The sequence below is a fragment of the Schistocerca nitens genome, chromosome 4 (assembly GCF_023898315.1).
Source record: "Schistocerca nitens isolate TAMUIC-IGC-003100 chromosome 4, iqSchNite1.1, whole genome shotgun sequence".
Classification (NCBI taxonomy): domain Eukaryota; kingdom Metazoa; phylum Arthropoda; class Insecta; order Orthoptera; family Acrididae; genus Schistocerca; species Schistocerca nitens.
Window position 1 is genome coordinate 634666949 of NC_064617.1, and position 27976 is coordinate 634694924.

At 39.8% G+C, this 27976-nt stretch overlaps 1 protein-coding gene across 2 annotated transcripts in view; it reads left to right on the forward strand.

Moving 5' to 3' along the window:
- Positions 1 to 27976, forward strand: part of LOC126251397 (structural maintenance of chromosomes protein 1A) — a 191919-nt gene that overhangs the window by 142790 nt on the left and 21153 nt on the right. For both annotated transcript variants that reach the window (XM_049951796.1, XM_049951797.1), the window contains exon 19: positions 10596 to 10732. In XM_049951796.1, coding sequence (XP_049807753.1) covers positions 10596 to 10732 — 137 coding nt within the window. The remainder of the gene's footprint in view (positions 1 to 10595; positions 10733 to 27976) is intronic.

The following is a 27976-nucleotide window of genomic DNA, read 5'->3' on the forward strand; positions in this document are numbered from 1 at the left end:
CGTCTTTCACTTCCATACAGGGCTACACTCCATACAAATACTTTCAGAAAAGACTTTCTGACACTTTAATCTACACTCGATGTTAACAAATTTCTTTTCTTCAGAAACGCCTTTCCTTGCTGTTGCCAGTCTTCATTTTATACCCTCTCTACTTTAACCATCATCAGTTATTTTGCTCCCCAAATAGCAAAACTCATCTACTACTTTAAGTGTCTCATTCCCTAATCTAATTCCCATAGAATCACTTGATTTAATTTGACAACATTCCATTATCCTCATTTTGCTTTTGTTGATGTTCATTTTATATCCTCCTTTCAAGACACTGTCCATTCCGTTCAATTGCTCTTCCAAGTCCTTTGCTGTTTCTGACAGAATTACAATGTCATTGGCGAACCTCAAAGTTTTTATTTCTTCTCCATGGATTTTAATACCTACTCCGAACTTTTCTTTTGTTTCCTTCACTGCTTGCCCAATATACAGATTGAATAACATCGGGGATAGGCTACAACCCTGTCTCATTCCCTTCCCAACCACTGCTTCCCTTTCATGCCCCTCCACTTTTATAACTACCATCTGATTCCTGTACAAATTGTAAATAGCCTTTCGCTCCCTGAATTTGACCCCTGCCACCTTCAGAATTTGAAAGAGAGTATTCTAATGAACATTGTCTAAAGCTTTCTCTAAATCCACAAATGCTAGAAACGTAGGTCAGCCTTTCCTTAATCTGTTTTCTTATATAAGTTGTAGGATCAGTATTGCCTCACGTGTTTCAACATTTCTACAGAATCCAAACTGATCTTTCCCGAGGTCAGCTTCTACCAGTTTTCCCATTCGTCTGTAAAGAACTCGTGTTAGTATTTTGCAGCCGTGGCTTATTAAACTGATAGTTCGGTAATATTCACATCTGTCAACACCTGCTTTCTTTGGGATTGGAATTATTATATTCTTCTTGAAGTCTGAGGGTATTTCACCTGTTTCGTACATCTTGCTCACCAGATGTAGAGTTTTGTCATGGCTGGCTCTCCCAAGGCTGTCAGTAGTTCTAATGGAATGTTGTCTATTCACAGGGCCTTGTTTCGACTTAGGTCTTTCAGTGCTCTGTCAAACTCTTCACGCAGTATCATATATCCCATTTCATCCTCATCTACATCCTCTTCCATTTCCATAATATTGTCCTCAAGTACATCGCCCATGTATAGATCCTCTATATACTCCTTCCACCTTTCTGCTTTCCCTTCTTTGCTTAGAACTGGGTTTCCATGTAAGTTCTTGATATTCATACAGGTTCTTCTCTTTTCTCCAAAGGTCTCTTTAATTTTCCTGTAAGCAGTATCTATCTTACCCCTAGTGATATATGCCTCTAAATCCTTACATTTGTCCTCTAGCCATCCCCACTTAGCCATTTTGCACTTCCTTTCGATCTCATTTTTGCATTTTGTACTTTTTTTTGTCTGTTTCATTTACTGCATTTTTATATTTTTTCATTTCATCAGTTAAATTCAATATCTTTTCTATTACCCAAGGATTTTTACTAGCACTCATCTTTTTACCTACTTGATCCTCTGCTGCCTTCACTATTTCATCTCTCAAAGGTACCCATTCTGCTACTGTATTTTGTTCCTCCATATTTGTCAATTGTTCCCTAATGCTCTCTCTGAAACACTCTACAACCTCTGGTTCTTTCAGTTTATCCAGGTCCCATCTCTTTAAATTCCCACCTTTTTGCAGTTTCTTCATTTTTAATTTACAACTCATAACCAACAGATTGTGGTCAGAGTCCATATCTGCCCCTGGAAATGTCTCACAATTTAAAACCTGGTTCCTAAATCTCTGTCTTACCATTATGTAATCTATCTGAAACCTTCCAGTGTCTCCAGGCCTCTTCCACGTCTACAACCTTCTTTCATGATTCTTAAACCAAGTGTTAGCTATGATTAAGTTGTGCTCTGTGCAAAATTCTACAAGGCGGCTTCCTCTTTCATTTCTTACCCCCAATCCATATTCACCTACTATGTTTCCTTCTCTTCCTTTTTCTACTATCGAATTCCAGTCCCCCATGACTATTAAATTTTCATCTCCCTTCAGTATCTGAATAATTTCTTTTATCTCATTATAAATTTCTTCAATCTCTTCGTCATCTGCAGAGCTAGTTGGCATATAAACTTGTACTACTGTGGTAGGCATGGGCTTCGTGTCTGTCTTGGCTACAATAATGTGTTCACCATGCTGTTCGTAGAAGCTTACCTGCGTTCTTATTTTTTTATCCATTATTAAACCTACTCCTGCATTACCCCTATTTGACTTTGTATTTATAACCCTGTATTCACCTGACCAAAAGTCTTGTTCCTCCTGCCACCGAACTTCACTAATTCCCACTATATGTAGCTTTAACCTATCCATTTCCCTTTTTAATTTTTCTAAGCTACCTGGCCGATTAAGGGATCTAACATTCCACACTCCAATCCGTAGAGTGCCAGTTTTCTTACTCCTGATAACGACGTCTTCTTGAGTAGTCCCCGCCCGGAGATCTGAATGGGGGACTATTTTACCTCTGGAATATTTTACCCAAGAGGACGCAATTATCATTTAACCATACAGTAAAGCTGCATGCCCTCGGGAAAAATTATGACTGTAGTTTCCCCTTGCTTGCTTTAACCGCTCGCCGTACCATCACAGCAAGTCCGTTTTGGTTAATGTTACAAGGCCAGATCGGTCAGTCATCTAAACTGTTGGCCCTGCAACTACTGAAAAGGCTGCTGCCCCTCTTCAAGAACCACACATTTGTCTGGCCTCTCAACAGCTACCCCTCCGATGTGATTGCACCTGCAGTATAGCTATCTTTATTGCTGAGGCACACAAGCCTCTCCATCAACAGCAAGGTCCACGGTTCATCATTTAATAACATTTGTTTATTATTAGCTTCCAGCAGTTTAATGTTAGCTTCTGTTAGCTCCCAGCAGTTTAATGTTAGCTTCTGTTAGCTCCCAGCAGTTTATTATTAGCTTCCACCACAAATAAAAAAACCTCATCTACTGAACTCGAATGTGGCCAGTCGGAAACAAAATCCAGTGCCGTCTGAATCAACTGCCAGTTGCTCAGTCACTCTGTTAGTACTGCCCTTAGCTGTCTTCCTTCAGCTGAAGCAGCGTCCTTTATTATGGTGACATGTGATGTCATTCCTGTGCCTTCAGCCAAGCCATATTTCCGAATTATATAATGTATTTTGAATCAAATTATCTCTTATACATTTTCAAAATACACTGAAGGCCAATTTTAAGGAAGGTTTAGTGCATCAAATAGAATTCAGGGACCCTCACAGATTGCCACTTCAGTTCACGTTCAGACTATGATTGTAAGATACTGGCTGCACCTGGCAGACATGCTGATACAAGGGCTGATGCACATGGAAACTAAATTGCCACAAAATTTGTAAAATAAAAACTGAAAAAATGTGGTTGATTTTTACTATTTTGTTGAAAACTGACATTTTGAGACAGCTGCGCACAAATGGTTTCTTGCAAAGTAGAAAACAGCAACCAGGCGCAATTAATAATGCAGTTTACTCACACAAATAACACTGTTAACAGCTTCAGAACCACAGGTTCATCTTCAGATCGCTGGTGAATGTTTAGATGCTCATTTATGGCTGTTTACATTAGCTTTCGTCTCTTCCCCTGTATGGCAAAAGTTCCTTGGGGGTGGTGGTACCCTACCACAGAAATCAATGTGAGAAACAGCCCATTTGATTGTAACTGTACCTAATGATGGTTGAATACAGTGTAGACAGGTCTGTAATGTAGCTGTGTTTCAGTTTTGTGTTAAACAATGGAAACTCCGGGTTAGAATATTAACAACAAATGTTGATGGTTTTATATTACTTATATAAGTAATCTAAAACTAAAAAGGTAGAAGTGTTGTAATATTAAATTGGGTAAAGCTTTACAAGGAGAGATCCCCTGCAGAGGGATTGACTTTTTGAAACTATCTGTACAGTGATCTAGTTTAAGTTCCCACATATCACACCCTGCAGCATTTCACCCTGGGGAGCTTTTGTCTGCGAGTAATCGACAAAAAAAAGATTTTGGAATTTCACGTGATGCTCTACGACCTTAAAAAATGGGTGTTATGCTGAGTGGTTGCATAGCGGAATGGCTAAAGTAAACTCTAAACATGCTGAAGATTGCGGGTTCGAATCTCGTCAGGTGCTTTGAAATTTTTTTATTTTTAAATATTTGTCAAAATGACTTTCATAATTATTTTTATTTAATTAATTTGGTTTAAATGTAAACTTTTATTTAGATTCCTTTGTCACATAATTGTAATCATCATATTCACTTTTCCATGTGCTCTCATTTTTCATCTGATCATACTTTTTCCACTTGGAATATTTATGCTTGTGAATTTGCTGTTGGATTTAACTATTTTTATTTATCTGTCATAATAATTAAACATTTGAAAACACTGATGTCTCTGTTAAACAAAAGAAGACAAAATGTGCAATTTCAAAAGTGTATTTTTTGTTAGAAGATGTAAATTTTTTGAGTGGTAATCGTCATACAAACACTTAGGAGACAAATTCGTATTGCTCTATGGATAAAATAACACAGATGAAGATTCAAAAGAAAGAAAGAATCATCAGTAACATATTTGCTAGTGCATAAGGGGCACCAGTGTAAAAGACATAATCCCCCCCCCCCTTTTTTAAGATTTTGTGAAAAAATTTCTCACTTAATACATCTACCGCAAAACAGTTATAACACTTATGTGCACACACGTCATATATCTAGGTAATATAAGTAGGAAAATGTGCTCAATTTTTAAATTTTTTTCCTCAAAACTACAAAATTCATCCTCGGAGCTGAAAGTAGAAATACTTGAAGTTGTCATGTTAGGATCTGAATCCCCATACAATAAATAATTATCTGTGCCATCTAGTGCTTTACTGGTTCCACTTTTATTAAACAATTTCATCACTGTTTCAGTTTTTGTAGAGTCTCATGAAGCTTAGACCCATACACAGACTTCCTCTTTCCTTACAGTGTAGTGTGAAAATTTGTAGATTACATCCATCTGTTCCACTCTGCCTTCATAATTCCCTTAAATGGTCTGTTGATACATACAAACAACTTAGCTGCCCTGAAATGACTGTAATGAGTCTTCAGTACATTCAGTGTATTTTTAACGTCTTCTGTTCTGTGAGAACGAAACTGATCTCATACTAATAAGGCAGGTTTCTTCAGTAGTCCTCCATGTCGCCTAGACCAAATTTTGTCTATCCACAATCTCATTCCTCCTCCATCCATACAGACTTCATTGTATATATGGACAAATATTCCTTTTGGCAGTTGTTCCCCAGGAAGTGCCTTTCTTTTAAAAATCAGAAGTACGGACTGTTTTGTCCCATCAGCATTGCGGCATAGAACAACTGTCTACTAAATCTTTTCATGTTCTGAAGTTTTAACAATAATGCTTTTTGTACCCTTAGAATCCACAGTTCTGATAGAAGGCACTTCAAAGGTTACCACCATCTCATTCATGTTTCCAGTTTGTGAAAGTTCAAACTATTCTCTTTTCCTTGCATTAATGATGAATTGATGAAATTCAACAATTTGTTGTTCATACTCAGGTGGCACCCCCCTGTGATATTTTTGTCATGGTCCACATAAAAAGCCAATACTATTTCATAAATCTTGAACACCATTATGTTGATCCAGTAAAGTCAGCAATCCCTTTGTTAGTGGAAACTGCTTTCGCTCAGTGAATGATCATTTTCATAGAAAGTGAAATTCTTGCTTTTCTGTTCTCAAAAAATAAAGTATTGAGTTCTGCTTCAGGTTTTGGTCATTCAATTGTTCCACTTCTCAGTACATGTTTACTGTGAGGTGATTTTTTTTTAAAGATACCTTCCTAAGTCTGCCAAGCTCTTTTCATTTTTAGGGTTTCTTACCTCAGTTAGTAAAAACGGATCCCTTGTGGAATCACCTTGATGTCAGTCTGTCTGTGTCTGTCCAACTGTTCGAAAACCTTTCTCTCAGAATTGTGTAGATGTATCAAGTTGAAGTTTGTCCCATACAAAGGTCTGTGGTTCCTTGATGGTGTAATAAATGCCATCTTCTAAATCAATGTAGTCAAAAGATTTGTCACATGTTTTGACACTTGCAAACTCGCTCATTAAAACCTGTTAGGTATTTGCCATTGGTTTAGAAACATGAAATTAGGTAAGCAAGAAACAAATCTGAAAACTGTTAGTTTGTAATTATACCACATACCCCCTCCCCCTCTGCTCATTTGTTATCTGACTGTCCATCCTTTCTTCTAAGAAATGGATAGACATATCAGGTTGAAATTTATGTCGCGTACTAAGGTCTATAGTCACTTCACATTATAATAAATGTTAAGCTTCTAAGCCAGTGCAGACAAAAGATGCAGCCATTTATGTCTCATATTTTGATACTTTCAATCTCACTAATTATGCCCTATAGGGTACTTCCCCTTACGTAGAATCATGAAGTTTGGCCAGAGGAAGGTTTCACAGAAGTAGTAAAGGAAATAAAAATCAGAGAATTGTTAATTTATAATTATATTACATGAAAAAATTTTCTGTTTTTCACTTGATACGAGACTTTGAACTTGAAAGTAAAACATTCTTGAAGTCTTGGAATCACTGCGACCAATGTCTTGCCAGTATCAATGTCAATAACAGGCAAAAATCCTGAGATTCTAGATCCCCAGAATGGATGAACTAACTGTCTGTATACATATTAAGTTTTTACAGAATCCTCAGTGTGTAGTGTTCTCGCTCCTGGTCAAATTTGATTCAGTTGGAGATGGCCTGAAATACCTTTCTGCAGCCCTATTTCCATGCTCTTTAGTGTATGCAATCACTTGCAGTTTAAATGCAGTAGTATAGCAATGCCATTTTTCAGTCATAGTTTGCAAAAGAAACCACAGTACAGGAGTGAAGTAAGTGGATCCCCACACTAAACACAAGAGTAACTGAAACTTGAATGAACAATATAAACATAATTAATGACAACGTACATGCATACATCAAACTCTATAAACTGGAATGCTCAAAATTCGCAAGGAAGCTAACAGTGAATAGCTTCCAGCCAGAACATAGAAAATTTGGATTAAGCTTATAGGCACCTACATTAACTTGCAATCAGCTTATACACCAACAAATACAATAAAATGGATGCAGTTAATATGGTCAAAATATGGGACGGTAAAATGGAGGAAATGAAATTGAAATTAATTTACAAAAATAATTCAGATCACATGAACAAATATTGCACTTCCAAGTGGAAAAAGAATTGTTGGAAGAAAAATTAGAACAAGTGGAAGAGCTAATATGGCGGTTAAAATGATGTGAAAAAGGAACAAATTTAAAAAATTACATTTAAAGCAATTAAATGAATAAAAATAACCAGTGAAGACTTTAAAATAAAAAATTTCTAGCACCTGACAAAATGCGAACCCACAACCTTCTGCACGTGAAGAGTCTACCTCAACCATTATACTATGCAACCAGTCTGTGTAACATTCCTCTTTTAAAGCTGTAAGGTATCAAGTGAAATTCAAAAATCTGTTTTCATCAGTTACTCGCAAATGAGGACTCACTAGCCGGCCGAAGGAGCCGTGCGGTTCTAGGCGCTGCAGTCTGGAACCACGAGACCGCTACGGTCGCAGGTTCGAATCCTGCCTCGGGCATGGATGTGTGTGATGTCCTTAGGTTAGTTAGGTTTAACTAGTTCTAAGTTCTAGGGGACTAATGACCTCAGAAGTTGAGTCCCATAGTGCTCAGAGCCATTTGAACCATTTTGAGGACTCACTAGGGTGAATGACTGCAGGGTGTATCAGGGACCTTAACCTACATCACCATATAAGTGGTTTCGAAATGTTAATCTCGCCACTGGGTACCTCTCCTTGTAAGTTTAAGTTTCAAGCAGGTCCACAGCTAACCCCTCTGTTTACCACAAAAAATCAAGGAAGTAGGTATTAATGCAGATGACACACTGTTTTTTTTAACAATTTGGAAAAAAAAATGCAATTAATAAGAAACAAAAGGACTTTGGAAAATTATCCAATCATCTGTGCACCCCAGTAACAAGACTTTTTGGATGGACCAATCCCATTATGTAAATCAGATTTTGTAAAAGTGTAACATGGAGTACTGCCATATGGCATCCACACCACTAAATAACAATCAGGTAATAACTCATGAAATGAGCCCAAAAACAGAAAGAGAAAAAGCTGCCATGAAGAATGTCACACACAGAGGAGGCATAAGTAATGTAATAATATGCTCGACTGGGTACTGGACAAGATGTAGCATATGCAGTTCAAGCAGTGAGTCTGTTTGATATTAGCCCAGGAGTATCCCCATTGGCTAGTTGCAAAGATAATCCTATGGTATCTAAAGAGGACTAAATATTTTAAACTAGAATTTTCAAAAGATGAGAACCGTGACTTAAGGATAGACCGATGCTGACTGGGCCGAGGATACTGTAGATGGAAAATCTACCACCAGTTTCTTGTTTGTCACAAGGTGCTGCAGTTTCATGGAATAACAAAAAACTGCCACCAGTAGCTCTCTAGACAGTAGAGTGGAGTACATGGTATTAACTTCTGCCTGTGAGGAACCACTTTGGTTCTGAAGGCTGCAAGGAGAAATACCCCTTTTTTGCAAAAGAGGGCCTGATTAAATAGTTTTGTGTCAACAAAGGTGCAATTGATCTGCCAAAGACATGTGGATACAAAGACCCCACTAAACACATTGACACCAAGCATCATTTCTTCAGGTAAAAAACTGTTTCAAGAGAGATCGCAGTGGAGCAAATTTCAACAAATGGAATGCCTGCAGACATGATAATGAAGCAGCTGCCTCCAGATGTCGTCAATGTAGCAGAAGTGTTGAAGGTTATCATTTAGAATCAGTGCCTCTACCAGAAGATTCATTTTTGTTGGGGGATACAAGATGACTTAGATAAATTTTCAGCTGGGGTGATAATCTAGGTGTAATGTTACATCGACTTGGGAGAATTTTGGGAAGATATAGCTCATCAATAAAGGAGAAAATGTATAGAACACCAGTGCAACCCAATATCCCTGCTGACACAACAGATCCTTACTATCTAGAGCAGAATTTCAACCAAAATCCATAATAAAAGGATTCAAAAAGTGCTGTATGTCCATTGTCGTGGATCATTCACACCCCAACCTCCAGATGTCAGACACGCAGAGCAGAACCAGACATTGTATGTCAATAGAGTATCAACTAAAACTCCGATTTAGTTCATACTACATGCTGTCATCTAGAAGAAAGGGCGTAAATGTTAATTAAAAGAAACACCAGAAGTATGGAATATATCAAAAGCGTAACTGTGAGCACATAACACATGTTGCTTCCATGGGGAAACTGATAAAGCATTACATCCATGTACCAAGAATCCTGGATTTGAACCCCAAAAATGTCACATTTTTTTACTGTATTTTATGCTTGAAAGTGTGACATGGGACAGTGTGTTTATGACATGTAAAAGGGCTGTTTGGAAGTAAACCTATAGAGCACATTTGTAATTCCACAGAATATACAGTCAGAACAGAAAAATAAAGAAACAACTGCATCACACATGCAGAAGTAATGGTAGTAATAATAATTAATAATAAACTAAATGATAACATCAGTAATAGCTACATAAAGTTCAACTAATGAAGCAAAAGCAGGCTGCCAGAAGAACATTGTTACAAACTCTGAAAAGTCCTTTTACATGTCAAGAAAATGTTCTCCTATATAACAGTTTAATGCATTAACAAAGCTGGGACCTTTGATACAACAACTGAACACATTTATCTTCTCACCCATGCAAGATCTACAGTACTATCTCACAGATACACTTTTCCTCAGCTCTGTAACTCTGGTGATACCTTTAATTACCATTTACGCGTGTTCTACTGGACAGCAGCACACAGGAGGAACTAAATCGGTGTTTTGGTTCATACTCTATCGACATATGTTTGGTACCGATCTGAGTGTCTGACATCTGGAAGTTTGGGTGTCAGAATATGGTGTGATGTGGGAGGACTGCCTGACAGGAAGAATTGGCAGTAAAAGAGTGGTGGTGGTGGTGGTGGTGGTGGTGGTGGTGGTGAGAGAACAATAATAGAAGTTGTTAAGAGAAAAATGCTTGCAAACAGAGAAAAATGCTTGCAAACAATTTCTGTTTGTTCTTCTTTTACCAAAATGTGGAGAATTAAAAAAGATCAAAATTGGTAATGTTGACTTTATTTGGCAGAGTGTAATATACTTTATATCAGTAAAACAGTTTGTAATTTTGATTAATTAGACAATGTTAAAAATAAACCTCAAGAAGCCTTTTCAAAATAGTGAATCCTCTTATATTCAGGGTCATCCTGTGACCGGAAAAATACAGTACTCGTCGAACCCCACATTCCTCTAAAGATGTGCTGGTTTTGGCTTGTAGCAGTTTTTTTGCTGTTTTATTAAATTGTTATGCAAGGTAATGTTATATTGTTAATTAAATATTTTTATATTATTTGAGTGGCTGTAAACATGAACTTTTTCAATTTAGATGGAAGATATTGCAATACCAATGCAACGTGGTAATATGGAAGACATTGCACAAGAAACATCCACAGGAGATAATACAGAAACAACTTCAGAAACGAACTCGCTTAGCACACAACAGATATATGATAGAGAAAGCCGGTGAGTAATCTACATTGCATAATGTAAATTTTTCATGGACTTTCTCTCTCTTCAAGAATGATTCTGTCACTACTAAAAGTTGCTTTTCTAAACTGTTCTTGTCATTTTAACAATTATTTTTGTATGTCATTTTGTTAATAGTTCTTGAACGAGATGTTATGTATTTATGCTGTGAGGAATGTAGTTTCTCTCTTTTTGTAAATTTTGTTTTCATGCTTTTAATAACAGCACTGTATAGATGAACTGCATTGGGTTAGATAATGAGAATGTGTTTCGTAGCTATCAGACATGAATTACCTCAGTCTAAAGCAAAATAACTTTACAGATACTATTTGAGGCAGAGAAATAAAACTATCCTTACTTTTAGTGATTACATCCAGTTAACACAGAATACGTAAGTCATCATGAGAGGGGTCCTAATGCTAGTTCCATTTATAGCATTTAGTAGGTCACAGGTGCCTCCTAGGTCATATAAAATTATGAGTACTCCAGGGAGAGCATTCTACCTTGGCCGAGTTCACGTTTGCTAAATCCAGGATCAGGAACAGGCAGCTTTCTGAATGCTGCCAGTCCTCTGTAACTGTAGTGTCTCTGCTTGCATCAGTGACCACCGTATATGGTGCAGTGGTGTAATCTTATGTTGTGTCACAAGGAGTGAGAATCTTAACCTAACTGCATGTATTGTGAGTTGTTAGCAAGCCACTTCTGGGGTACCATTCTCACCCTAGTTGCCTGAGCCATACTCAGGCAAGTGGGGCTCAGTCTGGGTGAGTTCCTGTATTTCTAGCTGCTTGTGGGAACATCCAGGTGAATTTGTCACACAAAAACACTGCCACCAAAATGCATATTCTGTTTGGGACTAATTACACCCTTGAATGAAAGTGGCTTTAGATAGCCCACCAATAGCTTCAGCTCAGAATAAATACCTATGAATAACAGGACACTTAATATGTCTCATAATGTGTTTCTGAGTATTGAAACACCGACAGGAAGCTTAGAAAATGTGTCTCCTTTTACATGCATAAAGGGTTGAATTTTATAGCAGGTACACTGAAATCAGTTAAGTGTTGGTAATGGAATACTATTGGTGGAAACAGAAGCAGCACATCTAACTGAACAAAAAACAGCAGGCAAAGTGCTATGCAAATACCTAATTTTGATGGAAATGAACAACATAAACCGTAGTAAGACAATCATTTTATGTATGGGCTTAATGCACAAAAATGTGCAAGAGCCAAAGGAAGAATGGTTAGAGGTTGACATGACGAATCTCAAAAACATCCTGAAGTGACTGAATAGTGAACTAGTAGAAACAGTTTTATTTGTCCTGACCTTCAGTTCTCCAACTTTGCCTGAACATACAACAGCTGGGTTCATCCACTGGAAAGTTGTCTGCCCCCAACCCCACTGTGTTCCAAGGGTCCGTAGGCCCATTATGGACACACCCACAGCAGGAAGCGGTACATGTACAAGAAACACATTTTAAATCATTTGTCAGATGACCACCTGCTCCTATGTTTAAGGGATTATAGCCTATACAAAAAGGATCACTCAAGTGACAGAGAAAGAACGATAAGTAGTCATCTTCATTGATGGCAATTGATGTCATGGTGTGCCTTAAGCATTTAGTTGCTGAATGTTCACTGTATGCGTCCTCCATGAACTGTTAATCAGAAACTCTCATTAACATTATAATACAGTTCCTGTTGCATTTTCTCTGCTGTGGTAGTTGCAGTGCACATCATTTGCTGTGGGGTTCTTGTGTTGCTTGACTCTGCCATCAAGTTGTTAAGGGTTTCTTGTTCTGAATATGCACTTACACTATGACGCACTTAAGCACTCACACCAGACTGTTCTCCAACATCAGTATTTCATTGTTGTTGTTGTTGTGGTCTTCAGTCCTGAGACTGGTTTGATGCAGCTCTCCATGCTACTCTATCCTGTGCAAGCTGCTTCATCTCCCAGTACCTACTGCAACCTACATCCTACTGAATCTGCGTGGTGTATTCATCTCTTGGTCTCGCTCTACGATTTTTACCCTCCACGCTGCCCTCCAATACTAAATTGGTGATCCCTTGATGCCTCAGCATATGTCCTACCAAACGATCCCTTCTTCTAGTCAAGTTGTGCCACAAACTTCTCTTCTCCCCAATCCTATTCAACACCTCCTCATTAGTTATGTGATCTACCCATCTAATCTTCAGTATTCTTCTGTAGCACCACATTTCGAAAGCTTCTATTCTCTTCTTGTCCAAACTATTTATCGTCCATGTTTCACTTCCATTCATGGCTACACCCCATACAAATACTTTCAGAAACGACTTCCTGACACTTAAATCTATACTCGATGTTAACAAATTTCTCTTCTTCAGAAACGCTTTCCTTCCCATTGCCAGTCTACATTTTATATCCTCTCTACTTCGACCATCATCATTTATTTTGCTCCCCAAATAGCAAAACTCCTTTACTACTTTAAGTGTCTCATTTCCTAATCTAATACCCTCAACATCACCCAACTTAATTCGACTACATTCCATTATCCCCGTTTTGCTTTTGTTGATGTTCATCTTATACCCTCCTTTCAAGACACTGTCCAGTCCGTTGAACTGCTCTTCCAAGTCCTTTGCTGTCTCTGACAGAATTACAATGTCATCGGCGAACCTCAAAGTTTTTATTTCTTCTCCATGGATTTTAATACCTACTCCGAATTTTTCTTTTGTTTCCTTCACTGCTTGCTCAATATACAGATTGAATAACATCGGGGAGAGGCTACAACCCTGTCTCACTCCATTCCCAACCACTGCTTCCCTTTCATGCCCCTCAACTCTTATAACTGCCATTTGGTTTCTATACAAATTGTAAATAGCCTTTCGCTCCGTATATTTTACCCCTGCCACCTTCTGAATTTGAAAGAGAGTATTCCAGTCAACATTGTCAAAAGCTTTCTCTAAGTCTACAGATGCTAGAATCGTAGGTTTGCCTTTCCTTAATCTAGCTTCTAAGATAAGCCGTAGGGTCAGTATTGCCTCACGTGTTCCAACATTTCTACGTAATTCAAACTGATCTTCCCCGAGGTTGGCTTCTACTAGTTTTTCCATTCGTCTGTAAAGAATTCGCGTTAGTATTTTGCAGCCGTGCCTTATTAAACTGATAGTTCGGTAATTTTCACAACTGTCAATACCTGCTTTCTTTGGGATTGGAATTATTATATTCTTTTTGAAGTCTGAGGGTATTTCGCCTGTCTCATACATCTTCCTCACCAGATGGTAGAGTTTTGTCAGGACTGGCTCTCCCAAGGCCGTCAGTAGTTCTAATGGAATGTTGTCTACTCCCGGGGACTTGTTTCGACTCCGGTCTTTCAGTGCTCTGTCAAACTCTTCATGCAGTATCATATGTCCCATTTCATCTTCATCTACATCCTCTTCCATTTCCATAATATTGTCCTCAAGTACATCGCCCTTGTATAGACCCTCTATATACTCCTTCCACCTTTCTGCTTTCCCTTCTTTGCTTAGAATTTGGTTTCCATCTGAGCTCTTGATATTCATACAAGTGGTTCTCTTTTTTCCAAAGGTCTCTTTAATTTTCCTGTAGGCAGTATCTATCTTACCCCTAGTGAGATAAGCCTCTACATCCTTACATTTATCCTCTAGCCATCCCTGCTTACTTCCTGTCGATCTCATTTTTGAGACGTTTGTGTTCCTTTTTGCCTGCTTCATTTACTGCATTTTTATATTTTCCCCTTTCATCAATTAAATTCAATATTTCTTCTGTTACCCAAGGATTTCTACTAGCCCTCGTCTTTTTACCTACCTGATCCTCTGCTGCCTTCACTACTTTATCCCTCAAAGCTACCCATTCTTCTTCTACTGTATTTCTTTCCCCCATTCCTGTCAATTGTTCCCTTATGCTCTCCCTGAAACTCTGTATAACCTCTGGTTTAGTCAGTTTATCCAGGTCCCATCTCCTTAAATTCCCACCTTTTTGCAGTTTCTTCAGTTTTAATCTACAGTTCATAACCAATAGATTGTGGTCAGAGTCCACATCTGCCCCTGGAAATGTCTTACAATTAAAATCTGGTTCCTAAATCTCTGTCTTACCATTATATAACCTATCTGATACCTTCTAGTATCTCCAGGATTCTTCCATGTATACAACCTTCTTTCATGATTCTTGAACCAAGTGTTAGCTATGATTAAGTTGTGCTCTGTGCAAAATTCTACCAGGCGGCTTCCTCTTTCATTTCTTAACCCCAATCCGTATTCACCTACTACGTTTCCTTCTCTCCCTTTTCCTACTACCGAATTCCAGTCACCCATGACTATTAAATTTTCATCTCCCTTCACTATCTGAATAATTTCTTTTATTTCATCATACATTTCTTCAATTTCTTCGTCATCTGCAGAACTAGTTGGCATATAAACTTGTACTACTGTAGTAGGCATGGGCTTCGTGTCTATCTTGGCCACAATAATGCGTTCACTATGCTGTTTGTAGTAGCTTACCCGCATTCCTATTTTTATTCATTATTAAACCTACTCCTGCATTACCCCTATTTGACTTTGTATTTATAACCCTGTATTCGCCTGACCAAAAGTCTTGTTCCTCCTGCCACCGAACTTCGCTAATTCCCACTATATCTAACTTTAACCTATGCATTTCCCTTTTTAAATTTTCTAACCTACCTGCCCGATTAAGGGATCTGACATTCCGCGCTCCGATCCGTAGAACGCCAGTTTTCTTTCTCCTGATAACGACGTCCTCTTGAGTATTCCCCGCCCTGAGATCCGAATGGGGGACTATTTTACCTCCGGAATATTTTACCCACGAGGACGTCATCATCATTTAACCATACAGTAGAGCTGCATGCCCTTGGGAAAAATTACGGCCGTAGTTTCCCCTTGCTTTCAACCGTTCGCAGTACCAGCACAGCAAGGCCGTTTTGGTTAGAGTTATAAGGCCAGATCAGTCAATCATCCAGACTGTTGCCCCTGCAACTACTGAAAAGGCTGTTGCCCCACTTCAGGAACCACACGTTTGTCTGGCCTCTCAACAGCTACCCCTCAGTTGTGGTTGCACCTACGGTACGACTATCTGTAACGCTGAGGCATGCAAGCCTCCCCACCAACGGCAAGGTCCATGGTTCATGGGGGGGGGGGGGGGGGGGGAGTATTTCATTATACTCTCCATATTGTGTGCACACAGGACACCTCTGAGGGAAGTGGATGATGATCTGCATTCCAGTGACCACTTCCCACCTGAATAAATGTAACAGCAAGAGCAGTTCATTAAAGAGAACTTTCAAGATGTGTGCTCAGCAAAGCAAACTGGACACTGTAAAGTCAGCTGCTTTTATCTGACCATAGAGAACATTCACATATGCATTTATCATGCCACCAACACAATCCATCACACATGTCAAAGTGTTCAGGACAACTAATAAGACAGTTGGCTCCCTGATGGAGTGAATATTGATGCTCCAGAATCAGGGAGACATGCCGGGCATTATGGAGTGCAGGCTGTCAGATAAGAACCTAGCAGCTGTTTGGTCGCAAAAACAATAATATAGAAGAGAGTAAGAAGAGCATGTGCAGAAATTTCTGAAAGATCTATAAATCATTTTCATTAAGCCTCCAATTGTATGTAAGCCTTTATAGGATTCCAGGCAAAGGAGCAAGGTGTACAGTAACTTAAGTAATGAATGATGGTATACTCAGGACTAATAATAGACACATTTTGTAAAGACTTTGTAGAAACTATCTTATGTGAGCCTTTAAATAGGCATTGCGCACAATGCCACAGTCAATAGTCAGTAATCATCAAATCACCACTAATATTGCATTTAGATGTGAAGATATTAGTTACTGACTGGATTTTGAGAAAAGTAATAAATATTGTGAACTACAAGCTGATAAGCTGCAATTTAAATTTCTGAAATCACACCTTGGTTATTGAAAATTTTTACAGTGTCTATTCTATTGTCAACTGAACCACGGAGAAGACATTATATGAGGTATAAAAGTCTGTGGATAGATAGGTCCTCAGCCAGTTTCAGTATCTGTTCAGGAGATGTCACTGTACTATTGATAACCTGACCTTGCTGGAGATCACTATACCCCTACTTTGCTCTACAGGCACCACTTAATAAGTATCTTCTTCAATGTTTAAGAAGACTGCAATACTTCTGGGAGAAATAATTCCCTTGACCAGCTTCACATACAGGGCTCAAAGGGACTTGTTCCAGATTACCATAGTCCCTCCAGTGCTAATATTGTTTTAGATATACAGACAGTAATTTTCTAGGCATTCATTTTATGTGAGAGAATGGTGTATTTCAAAGCTGTGTTTTAAATGTGACTTACTTTCTTCTTCTCTCTCCTTTATTTCCCAAGTTAAGGAGCCCTTACTTATGAACAACTATGCCATTTTCTGCTCTTTCATTTTCCCAGCAACCAGACAGTAGTCTCAATTAACTGTTAAGTATAGATTCTAAATTTTGTACAGAAAAATCTGTCCTTTTTAACAGTTCAAATCGGGTTTCCCATCTTCCAGCTAATAAAATGAGGTGCGCCATTTTCAGTTCTAAACATTCACTGAGATTCCTGGGCCTCTTATTGTTTTGATGGAGCTCTTAGTTGGCTGCCACATCAAAGGAAACTGAATGCAGCCCCTCAAAACACTGGGTATTGTAAAATGATTAATCAACAGGACATTGGGAAAGGACAGAAAATATCTGCTCTTTTAGAACCTTTGTATGACCCTTGTTCAATTTTTGTTGTACAGTATATAGGGTTCACTATGAGGGAATCAGGCTGGCAGCAGTAGGCATTTAGGACAGGCCCCATTCGTAGCCTCTGTTTCCGTCATGACGAACCACCACTTGATACCAGGTGGCAGCTGCTTGTGGTGCAACAGGCATGTAAAACCACCTCCCTCCTACAATCACCCGTAAACCACATGATTTCTCTTCTACCTATGGAGCAATTTTTTAATAATAATTTGAGAGTAATGAAGACCTTCAGGATTTGCATAAAGAACATCTTTCAGATTGTGGTGTAATGAATATAAACGTTTTACACCAAGAATATTAGCAAAAGTATAGAGGCATATAAGCAGTCATTTTCCCCTCATTCTGTTTGAGAGTGGAACAGGGAGAGAAGATGCTAGTTGTGGTACAATGTACCCTCCGCCGCACCGTATGGTGGATTGCGGAGTATGTATGTAGATATAGATGTAGATGTAAAAGTATAGATTGCTACTCACCATAAAGATGACATGAAGTTACAGACAGACACAATTAATAGACTGTTATGCTTTTATCTTTCAGCGAAAGCCTTATTCAGAAAAGAAAACACACAGACATTCATAAAAGAAAGCACACTTCATGCACAGGACTGCCGTCTCCAGTAGGCTGGACTGGTATGCAACTATTATGTTGAACAAAACTAGCAACCTGGAGTAGGGTGAGAAAAGGGGAGGGATAGCAGGGAATGGGGGGGGGGGGCTGTCTGGCAGAGTGTGCAGGGATTAGATAGAGGCGTGACAAGTCTGCTAGGTGCCATGTGTGCAGCAGGGAGTTTTGGGGGGGGGGGGGCAGAAAAGGAGAGGAGCAGGGAAAGGGAAAGACGGGCGGGTGCCTTGGAATAGGGCAGCACACAGTGAGGATGGGGTATGTGAATAGGGAGAAGGTGTTAGGACACTGTTGGATGGAGGGTGTGGGGGCAGTAGGTTAGCTTAGGTTGAGGTTGGGATGACTTCGGGCATGGGGAATGTTTTGTAGGGATAACGCCCTTCTGTGCAGTTCAGCAAAGGTGGTGGTTGAGGGGAGAAAGCAGATGGCTTGGGTATTGAAGCAGCTATTGACATTAAAGATACAGGGTATTTTTCCAGCTCAATATTATGTATAAGTCAACACCTATATCTTTCAGGCACTGTTTATAATGTATATTTTCACAGATTTTTTTGTTGGTATCAGGTAACACAGCACACTTTCTAAACAAATTAGAAGTATTTGAATATTTTTGAACCTGCTTAGGGTTATTAAAAAAAATTACAAAGAAACTGAAGCAATTTTTTTTTCCATAATGCTTCCTCAAATCGAGGTACCATTTATCTAATGTTATACATTTGAAAGAGATCATATTTTTACCAGATATGCCTGATATGATGGCTGAGGTACTAGAGCTATTTAATTCCACCCATTATGTATATTACAAGGATAAAAAAGTATCACATCTTACATTTTAATTTTTATATTTTTTTTCCTAATAAAAATGTTATTTTTTCTGTAATTTAGTTGATTCTGCAATAAAGCTTAGGTCTACTACATAAGTGTGGACTATTGCAAGTTACAGTAAAAAAATTAGAGCAATGCTTTATAAACTTTAGGAAATATTTTTACTTAAATTCTGAAAAATACAACTTTGCAGGAAATTGCAAATGAAGATATGAGTCCAAATAAACTGTGCTTCAGAGCGTTCCTGAAGCATCATCTTCATCCTGCAGCATTTCTTCATCTTCAAGCTTCCTCTTGGCATTCTTGGCATTCCTTTTAGCACTTCTTGCTTCTTTGGTAACAAAGAGCGAATTTTTCAGCTTCATGCACCCGTTGTCACATGCAAGCAATTTATTTTCAATATTACAGCCACATTTTATGACTAAATTTCTCAGGACTACCAACTTTCGTATCACTCCATCATTGAAACATATCACTGCATCTAGTACACCAACTTTTAATGTATTGACTCCTACAAAAACATTCTTGGGTAATCTTTCCCACAATCTTTGAAACATTTTCTTTTTTATTCTAAGTGCCCCCATGAAGGCATTTACTAAGCAAAACATGGCCACTCAGGTCTCTAAATATTGGTTTTATTTCATTCATAAGAGGCTCAGGAAGGGAATGCTTATGACGGTATATTCGACCACTTTCTTTTGCTTTTTGTTAACCTCACCAAGAATCTGCTCCTTTAGGGCAAAGACCGTGATCAGGGTGGTCATCTGTGGACAGCTTATGAAAGTAGGTGGCTCATATAGCTCCAGAAGTGCAGTTCATCTAATGACCAGTCCATAACAACTGTGAAGGAGATCTATTTCAGTTTCTGTTAATCTGCCTCGGCCAGACAGATTTTCCATCAGATAGCAACTTTCCTTTCATTTCTCTTAATAGCTTCCTCTATCTAGCACCCATCCCCTTTTGCACATGTCCACAACACTCCAGTTGTGTTATCAAGGTATCACCATGAACATTGAACTCATTAATTTTATTGAAACCTTAAGAGTGCCCATTGCCTAGATACTTCTTATATCTAACTTTATAAACGGGCACCAACCTCTGAAATATTTTTAGAGCTCCATCACACTCCATACCTCCTCCACTGTAACCATCGTAATTCTTAGAACACTGACGTTCAATATGTCTTTCAGTGTTACCACGGCAGATGTGGCAGTACATAGATATGCACTCAGCATCATCAACTTTTCCATTCTCCAGACAAGTAGCACTTAACAACACCATTCAAGGAACCATGTCCTCGATGTTGCCATGTCCCATCAAGTGTAACAGCAATGTCCCTGGTTCCACTAATATTTACAGTTTCTTCTGCTGCATGTTTCATAGATGCTTTAGACACAACCTTCAAGGCATCAAAAAGTATTTTTATGTACTTGCTGAACCTACTGGGAGGAGGAGGAAGGTCCATCAAACCACAAAACGTTTGAGTAGCCGTTTTTTCTGTTTCCCATTGCATGCATTCCATAATCTAACTTCAAATTCACATCATATGAATTATTTACAATGTTGGAAGTCATTTTCAAGGTAGATTTATTGCATGATTTAAACAGAACAACTAATTTTGATGCTAAACCCTTCCTGCTACTTTTTTGTTCAGTTATTTCAAGACAGCCTACACTGTCACATTGTTTACATATTGCCACTTCCTTTATCAAAGAAGATAAGATGCCCACATCAACAATAACAAATCCACTACAAACAACGACATTGTTAACACAAAAATTTGAACTAGAAGGAGACATGCCATGTGGGAGTTTCTTCACTGAAGAACTGATACATAGGTTAATTTTTTTAACAATGTGGCTTGCTTTGTTTGTAAACTGGTTACCACAGAATTTCCTTTTATTGAATTTCTTGATGTGTGGTGTAGTTCGTATTTATTGCACACTAAAGGATATGTACGTCCACAAATATATGTAGCACTTGGGCAACAAACATTCAGTAACACATGAACAAACTGCTTCTGTGAAACAAAAGTAAGTACTAGCAAAGATAATCATTCACAGACACTAGAAACCTGCACTGTTACCAACATATACAGTGTATCACACATATAATCACTGGAAACAGAAAGCTCACAGTTCTTTTCGAAATAATACTGATTTCTGTAACACAAATAAAGGGGGCGTGGCGGAATACATGACTGTAACTTTAAAATTTGGTATATATAGGTAATTTTTCATTTGAAACCCTATAATGTATATATCAGTGTAATTAGGAAAGACTATAGAATTTAATAAAGTCATAAAAAATTTCGATTTTTCCACAATTTATAAGTACCCTGTATCCTTAAGCATTTTACGTTCAGCTGCTTGTTGTCCCACAGGATGGTCTACCATACTCTCGGCCCGCTTTGGCAGTGCCCATTCATCTAAGTGTACAGCTGGTTAGTAGTCATATCAATATGAAAAGCTGTGCAGTGATTGCAGAAGAGCTTGTACATGACACGGCTGCTTTCACAGGTGGTTCGGCCTATGAAGGGGTAGGCTAAGCCTGTGACAGGACAGGAATAGAAAGTTCTGAGTGGGTGGATTGGGCAGATCTTGTACCTGGGTCTTCCACAGGGATATGATGCATGTGGCAATGGGTTGGAATTGAGAGTATCATAGGGATGAACTAGGATGTTGTGGAGTTTGGGTGGGCAACAGATCATGACTTTAGGAGGGATGGGAACGATCTCGGGTAGGATGTCCCTCTTTTCAGGGCATGATGACAGGTAATCAGAGCATTGATGAAGGATGTGGTTCAGTTGTTCCAGTCTGGGACGATATTGGATGACGAATGGGGGCAATCCTTGGTAGTTGTTTCTTGGGGTGGTGGCAGGATCGTGGGTGTGTGGGGGAATGGTATGGGCGATCTATTCACAGACTAGGTGTGGGGGATAGTGCCTGTCTGTCAAGGCCTTCGTGAGACCTTCAGCATAAGGGACAAGGAAGTTCTTGTCACTGCAAATACACTGCTCCCAGTTGGTCAGGCTGTATTGGGGGAAGGGGGAGGGGATGACAGCTGTCAAAATGCAGATACTGTTAGTGATTGGCAGGTTTAATGTGGACAGAGGTGTGGATGGAGCCATCAGAGAGGAGATGGGCAATGTCCAGGAAGATGGCACGCTGTTTTGAAGGGAAGCAGATGGGAGAGAAGGTATTTAGGTTGTGAAAGAATGAGGATAGGGTGTCTTTGCACTGAGTACAGATCATGAAGGTATTGCCAATGAATCTGAACCAGAACAGTGGGGTTTTGGGAGGCTAGGAAAGCTTCCTCCAGATGGCCTATAAATGGATTGGCATAGGAGGTTGCCATATAGGTGCCCACATCTGTGCCGCAGGTTTGCATGTATACCTTTTCCTTCAAAGAAGAAATTGTTGTGTGTTATATAAAGTTTGTAAGGTGTATAAGGACTGAGGTAATGGATTTGGAGTCTGAAGGACATTGGGAAAGGTAGTGTTCAGTAATGGCGACACCATGAGCATGAGGGATGTTGATGTATAGGGAAAGGGTTTCAACACTGATGCGTAGGGATCATGGAGGTAAAGGGTTGTGGGGATGGTGGAGAGTCGGTGAAGGAAATGGTTGATATCTTGACGTGGAAGGCTAGATTGCGAACAATTGATTGGACATGTTAATCAAAGAGGAGGGCCGATATTCTTTCAGTTGGGGCACAGTAACCAGCTGTAATGAGGTCTCTGGGGTTGTTGGGTTTCAGGATTTTGGGGAGTGTATAGAAGGTGGGTGTCATAGGGGTGAGGAGAGAAATGTTCAGGGGAGAGGTTCTGGGAAGGGTGTAAGGTTTTAAGCAAGGATTGGAGGTGATGGAGTTCTGAGATGGCAGAGTTTATAGGTGGAGGAGTCGGATTATTGGCAGAGGCTTCCCTGTGGGTAGTCACTGCGATTCATAATGGTGGAGCCTTTGTCTGCTGGTAGGATGATTAGGTCAGGATTTGTTTTGAGATTAGGTATGGCAGATGATATCTTCATGATAAGGACTCACTACCAAGACTCCCTATCTCAATCCTTCATCACTTACACACCTTCTCTCCCATCCACTGCACCTGCTCCTCCTCAACCCAACCTCCCATCTTTCTGGACATTGACCTCCCCCTCTCTGAGAGCTCCAGGCTCACATCTGTTCACATTAAACACACTAGCCACCAACATTGCTTGTATTTAAACAACTGATATCCCTCTCACACTGAAAAATCCCTCCCGCACAGCCTGGAGACAGTGTATCTGCAATGACAAGAGCTCCATGTCCCAATATGCTGAAGGTCTCACCAAGGCCTTCACAGACACACACTGACACTATCATGTACCATTCCCCCACACAACCCCAATCCTCCCGCCACCCCCAAGAATCAGTTACAAAGGACTGCCCCCTTTGTCACCCAATATAACCCTGGACTGGAACAAATGAACCACATTCTTCATCAGGGCTAACCTTTGCAACAGAAACTGTATTTCTGTAGAAGACCCAGATACAGACCTACCCAATCCACCCACTCAGTACTTCCTATTTCAATGCCATCACGGGCTTTATTACCCCTTTAGAGGCCAGGCCACCTATGAAAGCAGCTATGTCGTATACCAGCTCTGCTGCAGACATTGCACAGCTGTTTATATTCGTATGACTACCAGTCAGCTGTCCATGAGTATGAACGGCCACCACCTAATTGGCCAGGAGCATGGTAAACCACTCTGGTGCAACATGCAACTGAACATACATGCTTGATTTCTATGGCTGCTTCATAATCCAAACCATCTAAATCCGCCACTTAACCACCAGCTTTTCTGAACTGCATGGAAGGGGGCTATCCTTACAATACATTCTCCATTTCCGATATTATACCAGCCTCAACCTACAATAACCTGTTGTCCCCACACCAACCTCCGTTTCCGAAATTATACCAGTCTCAACCTACAGTAGTCTATTGTCCCCACACCTCCAAACAGTTTCCACTCTGTCTGTCCTCTCATCTACTCGTATTCACGTCCTCCACTTTCAGTGTGTGCCGCCCTCATCCAAAACAGCTCTGTCTTTCCCCTTCTCTGCTTCTGTCCTCTTCCGCTTCCCACTACCCCCCTCCCCCTCCTCCCCCCCCCCCCTGCCCCACAGCCTCCCGACAATGCACCTAGCAGTCTTGTCATGCCTCCATCTAGTCCCTGCTCACTCCACCAGACAGTGCTCTTCTAATCTCCCCCTCCTCCCCCCCCCCTGTCTTCCCGGTGCCCTACTTTCCCTCCTCCCCTTCCCCCACCCCACTCCAGATTGCTACTTCCATTCAATGTAACAGCTGCATTCCAGTTAGAGATGGCAGGTATGTGTGTGAGAGGTGTGCTTTCATTTATGAGTGTGTGTGTGTGTGTGTGTGTGTGTGTGTGTGTGTGTGTTTTCTTTTCTGAAGAAGGCTTTGGCCGAAAGGTAAATGTGTAACAGCCTTTTCTTTGTGCCTGTGTATGACTCAACTTGTCATCTTTATGGTGAGTAGCAATCCATCCATTTCCAAATATTTTTGATATTCCAACCTGGAGTTTCCATTGTTTGTATTACGCCAAGGTTGGAGCAAATCACAATCTTGGTTTCTTAAGGGAACTAAAAGTTATTTTATCATGACTCTTTGGTGTGACGTCGTAAGCGAGTGACTGCGTGTGAGATCGCTCTCTAAGTTTTCATATATTTTTAGGTTCCAGATACATATTTTAACGGTTTTTGTGATAATATTTACTATATAAGTGACGTATTAGTGGTTTCTTCATTCAGCTCTGCCTTTCTTCTGTTGTGACGTGATATTTGTGAGTGTTTCGTATCGAGCAACTTAACCTCTTGCCTGTGTTTACATTCCGCGCTGGCCAGTTGCAGCTGTAGCGGCGCATCGAAAGCTAAGTACTAATTAATTGTTTGTGCATAGTGATTTATTTAGGAACTTTAGTACTCTTCAACCGGTGTTCGTGGTGTTTTCTGGTGAAATAATTTCAGAAGAACCTTTTGGGAACTGTTTACAGCTCGTTACTGTGTGATTAGACGTTTGATTCTCTTTCTGTATTAGTCTTTTGTTATATTCACATTTGTTGTTTATTAATACTGTTAATAATAGTAGTTACTTCCCTTGTAGAGTAAGTTTGTGATTATTGTAGTCAGGTTTTTAGCATCTTCTTATTGTAGTAGCGGAACTTAGAAAAAGTAAAATTTTACCATGAGTGAGAAGTGTGGGCTTTGCCGTAGGTTCGTGAGTAGTGGATTGCGGTGTGACACTTGTTCGAAGTATTTTCACTGGGGGGAATGCAGTGGGGAAGCCAGTGGGCATTCTGGTGAGATCCTCTCCTGGAACTGCAGGTTATGTAGCAAGAGTAAACTGATAGAGGAGCAGGAGCGTAAGATCTGTGCCCTTCAGGTGCAGTTGAAAAACGCACAGGAGGAGCTAGATAGGATGAGGAGGGAGAAGGGGGTTGGGGAATGGGAGCTGGCTGTTGGCAAGAGATCTGCTAGGAGAAGAAGATTTTCAGATAGTTTTACTATTGGTGTTTACAATAGATATGACCAACTGTCAGAGTCTAGTGGAGAGGAATCTCTAGTAGCTGTAGATGTAGGAAGTATGCAGCAGACCTCAGTAGTTACTGTGCCTAGAACAGTTGCAAAGTCGAAGAGGAAGAAGAAGGTTCTGCTGTTAGGTAGTTCACATGGCAGAGGTGTAGGCCAGCAGTTGCAGGAAGTGCTGGGAAGTGAGTACCAGGTCACCAGCATTGTGAAGCCTAATGCAGGGTTGGCTCAGGTGACTGTTAACATAGGGGGGTTATGTAGGGATTTTTCTAAAGAGGATCAGGTAGTGATTGTGGGTGGGGCTGGTAATAGTATTGGTAGGGATGGGGAGTATAACATAGATGGTGACCTGGAAAAGATAGCCACTCAGACTGGCAACACGAATGTGCATTTCGTGGAACTGTTTCAGCGTCACGATCGGCCTCATCTTAATACAGCCGTCAGGCGTAATAACATGAGACTTGGGGGTGCGCTGATGACAGAAAGCATGGGTCACATTTCAGTGGTGTCGGTGGAGTCTATCAGCAGGACGGGTTTCACTAGACACGGCCTGCACCTCAACAGGTATGGGAAGGGGAGGTTGGCAAAGCTTATAGGTGACAGCATAGGTGGGGTTGGTGGGATCACTCATGGGAAAATTCCTGCAGTAGTGTGTGTTAGAGCTGCACCTTTTTTAGATTGAAGTCAGCTGATAGGTATTCCTGCTTAAGGGAAGTCTCTCTAACAAGGGAATCACTTTTGACAAAGCTTAGGTATCCGAGTAATGAGGGAATTAGTATATTTCATCAAAATATACAAGGTATTAGGGATAAAGTTAGTGAACTGCTTATAGATGTTGACTCTGAAATTATTGGTATATCTGAACACTTCTTAAATAAGGAGATAATTCAGAGGCTTCCTTTACCAGGATACAGGTTGGCTGGCTGCTTTTCGAGGAGCTCTTTGCGGTGTGGGGGAGTAGCCATGTATGTGAAAAACGGCATCGCATTTGAGTCAATTGATGTTTCAAAGTACTGCACTGAAAAGGTGTTTGAATGTTGTGCAGGTGTGGTTAAATTTAACGGAGTTAAACTTGTAACTGTTGTTATTTATAGATCCCCAGACTCCGATTTCACAGCATTTTTGCTAAAGCTAGAGGAGGTTCTTGGTTCACTTTATAGGAAATACAAAAAGTTAGTTATATGTGGTGACTTCAATATTAATTGTATAAGTGATTGTGCAAGGAAGAGGATGCTGGTAGACCTCTTTAATTCATATAATCTTATGCAAACCGTATTCTTTCCAACGAGAGTGCAAGGGAACAGTAGAACAACCATAGACAACATTTTTGTTCATTCCTCATTACTAGAAGGGCATTCTGTTAGAAAAAAGGTGAATGGCCTTTCAGATCATGATGCGCAAATTTTAACTTTAAAAGATTTTTATGCTGCAACTCGTGTTAAATATAGTCATCAGCTGTTCAGGAAAGCTGATCCGGTTGCTGTAGAGACCTTTGTAAACCTTATAAAGGAACAAGAGTGGCAAGATGTTTATAGCGCTGAGACAGTAAACGATAAATATAATGCTTTTCTAAAGACCTTTCTCATGCTCTTTGAAAGTTGCTTTCCGTTACAACGTTTAAAACAGGGTACTAACACAAACAGGCAGCCTGGGTGGCTGACTAGAGGGATAAGAATATCTTGTAGAACAAAGTGGCAATTATATCAAAACGTTAGAAACAGTCAAAATCTAAATGCAGCAGCCCATTACAAACAGTATTGTAAGGTGCTTAAAAATGTTATTAGGAAGGCAAAAAGTATGTGGTATGCAGATAGAATAGCTAAGTCTCAGGATAAAATTAAAACCATATGGTCAGTCGTAAAGGAAGTTGCTGGTCTGCAGAGACAGGTCGAGGATATAGAATCAGTGCGTAGTGGGAATGTCCGTGTTACTGATAAGTCGCATATATGTACAGTATTTAATAATCACTTTCTGAATATAGCAGGTGAACTAAATAGAAACCTAATTCCAACAGGGAATCATATAGCGCTCTTAGAAAAAAGTGTTCCGAGACTGTTACCTGAAATGCTCCTCCATGATACTGACAAGAGGGAGATTGAGTTAATAATTAAATCACTAAAGACCAAGAACTCTCATGGATATGACGGGGTATCTAGCAGAATACTGAAGTATTGTTCTATGTATGTTAGCCCAGTACTTAGCCATATCTGTAACTTTTCCTTTAGGAGTGGTCGGTTTCCTGATCGATTAAAATACTCGGTAGTGAAGCCACTTTATAAAAGGGGAGACATTGATAATGTTGACAATTTTAGACCTATTTCTATGCCATCGGTGTTTGCTAAAGTTATCGAGAAGGTTGTATATACAAGGTTACTGGAGCATTTAAATTCACATAATTTGCTGTCAAATGTTCAGTTTG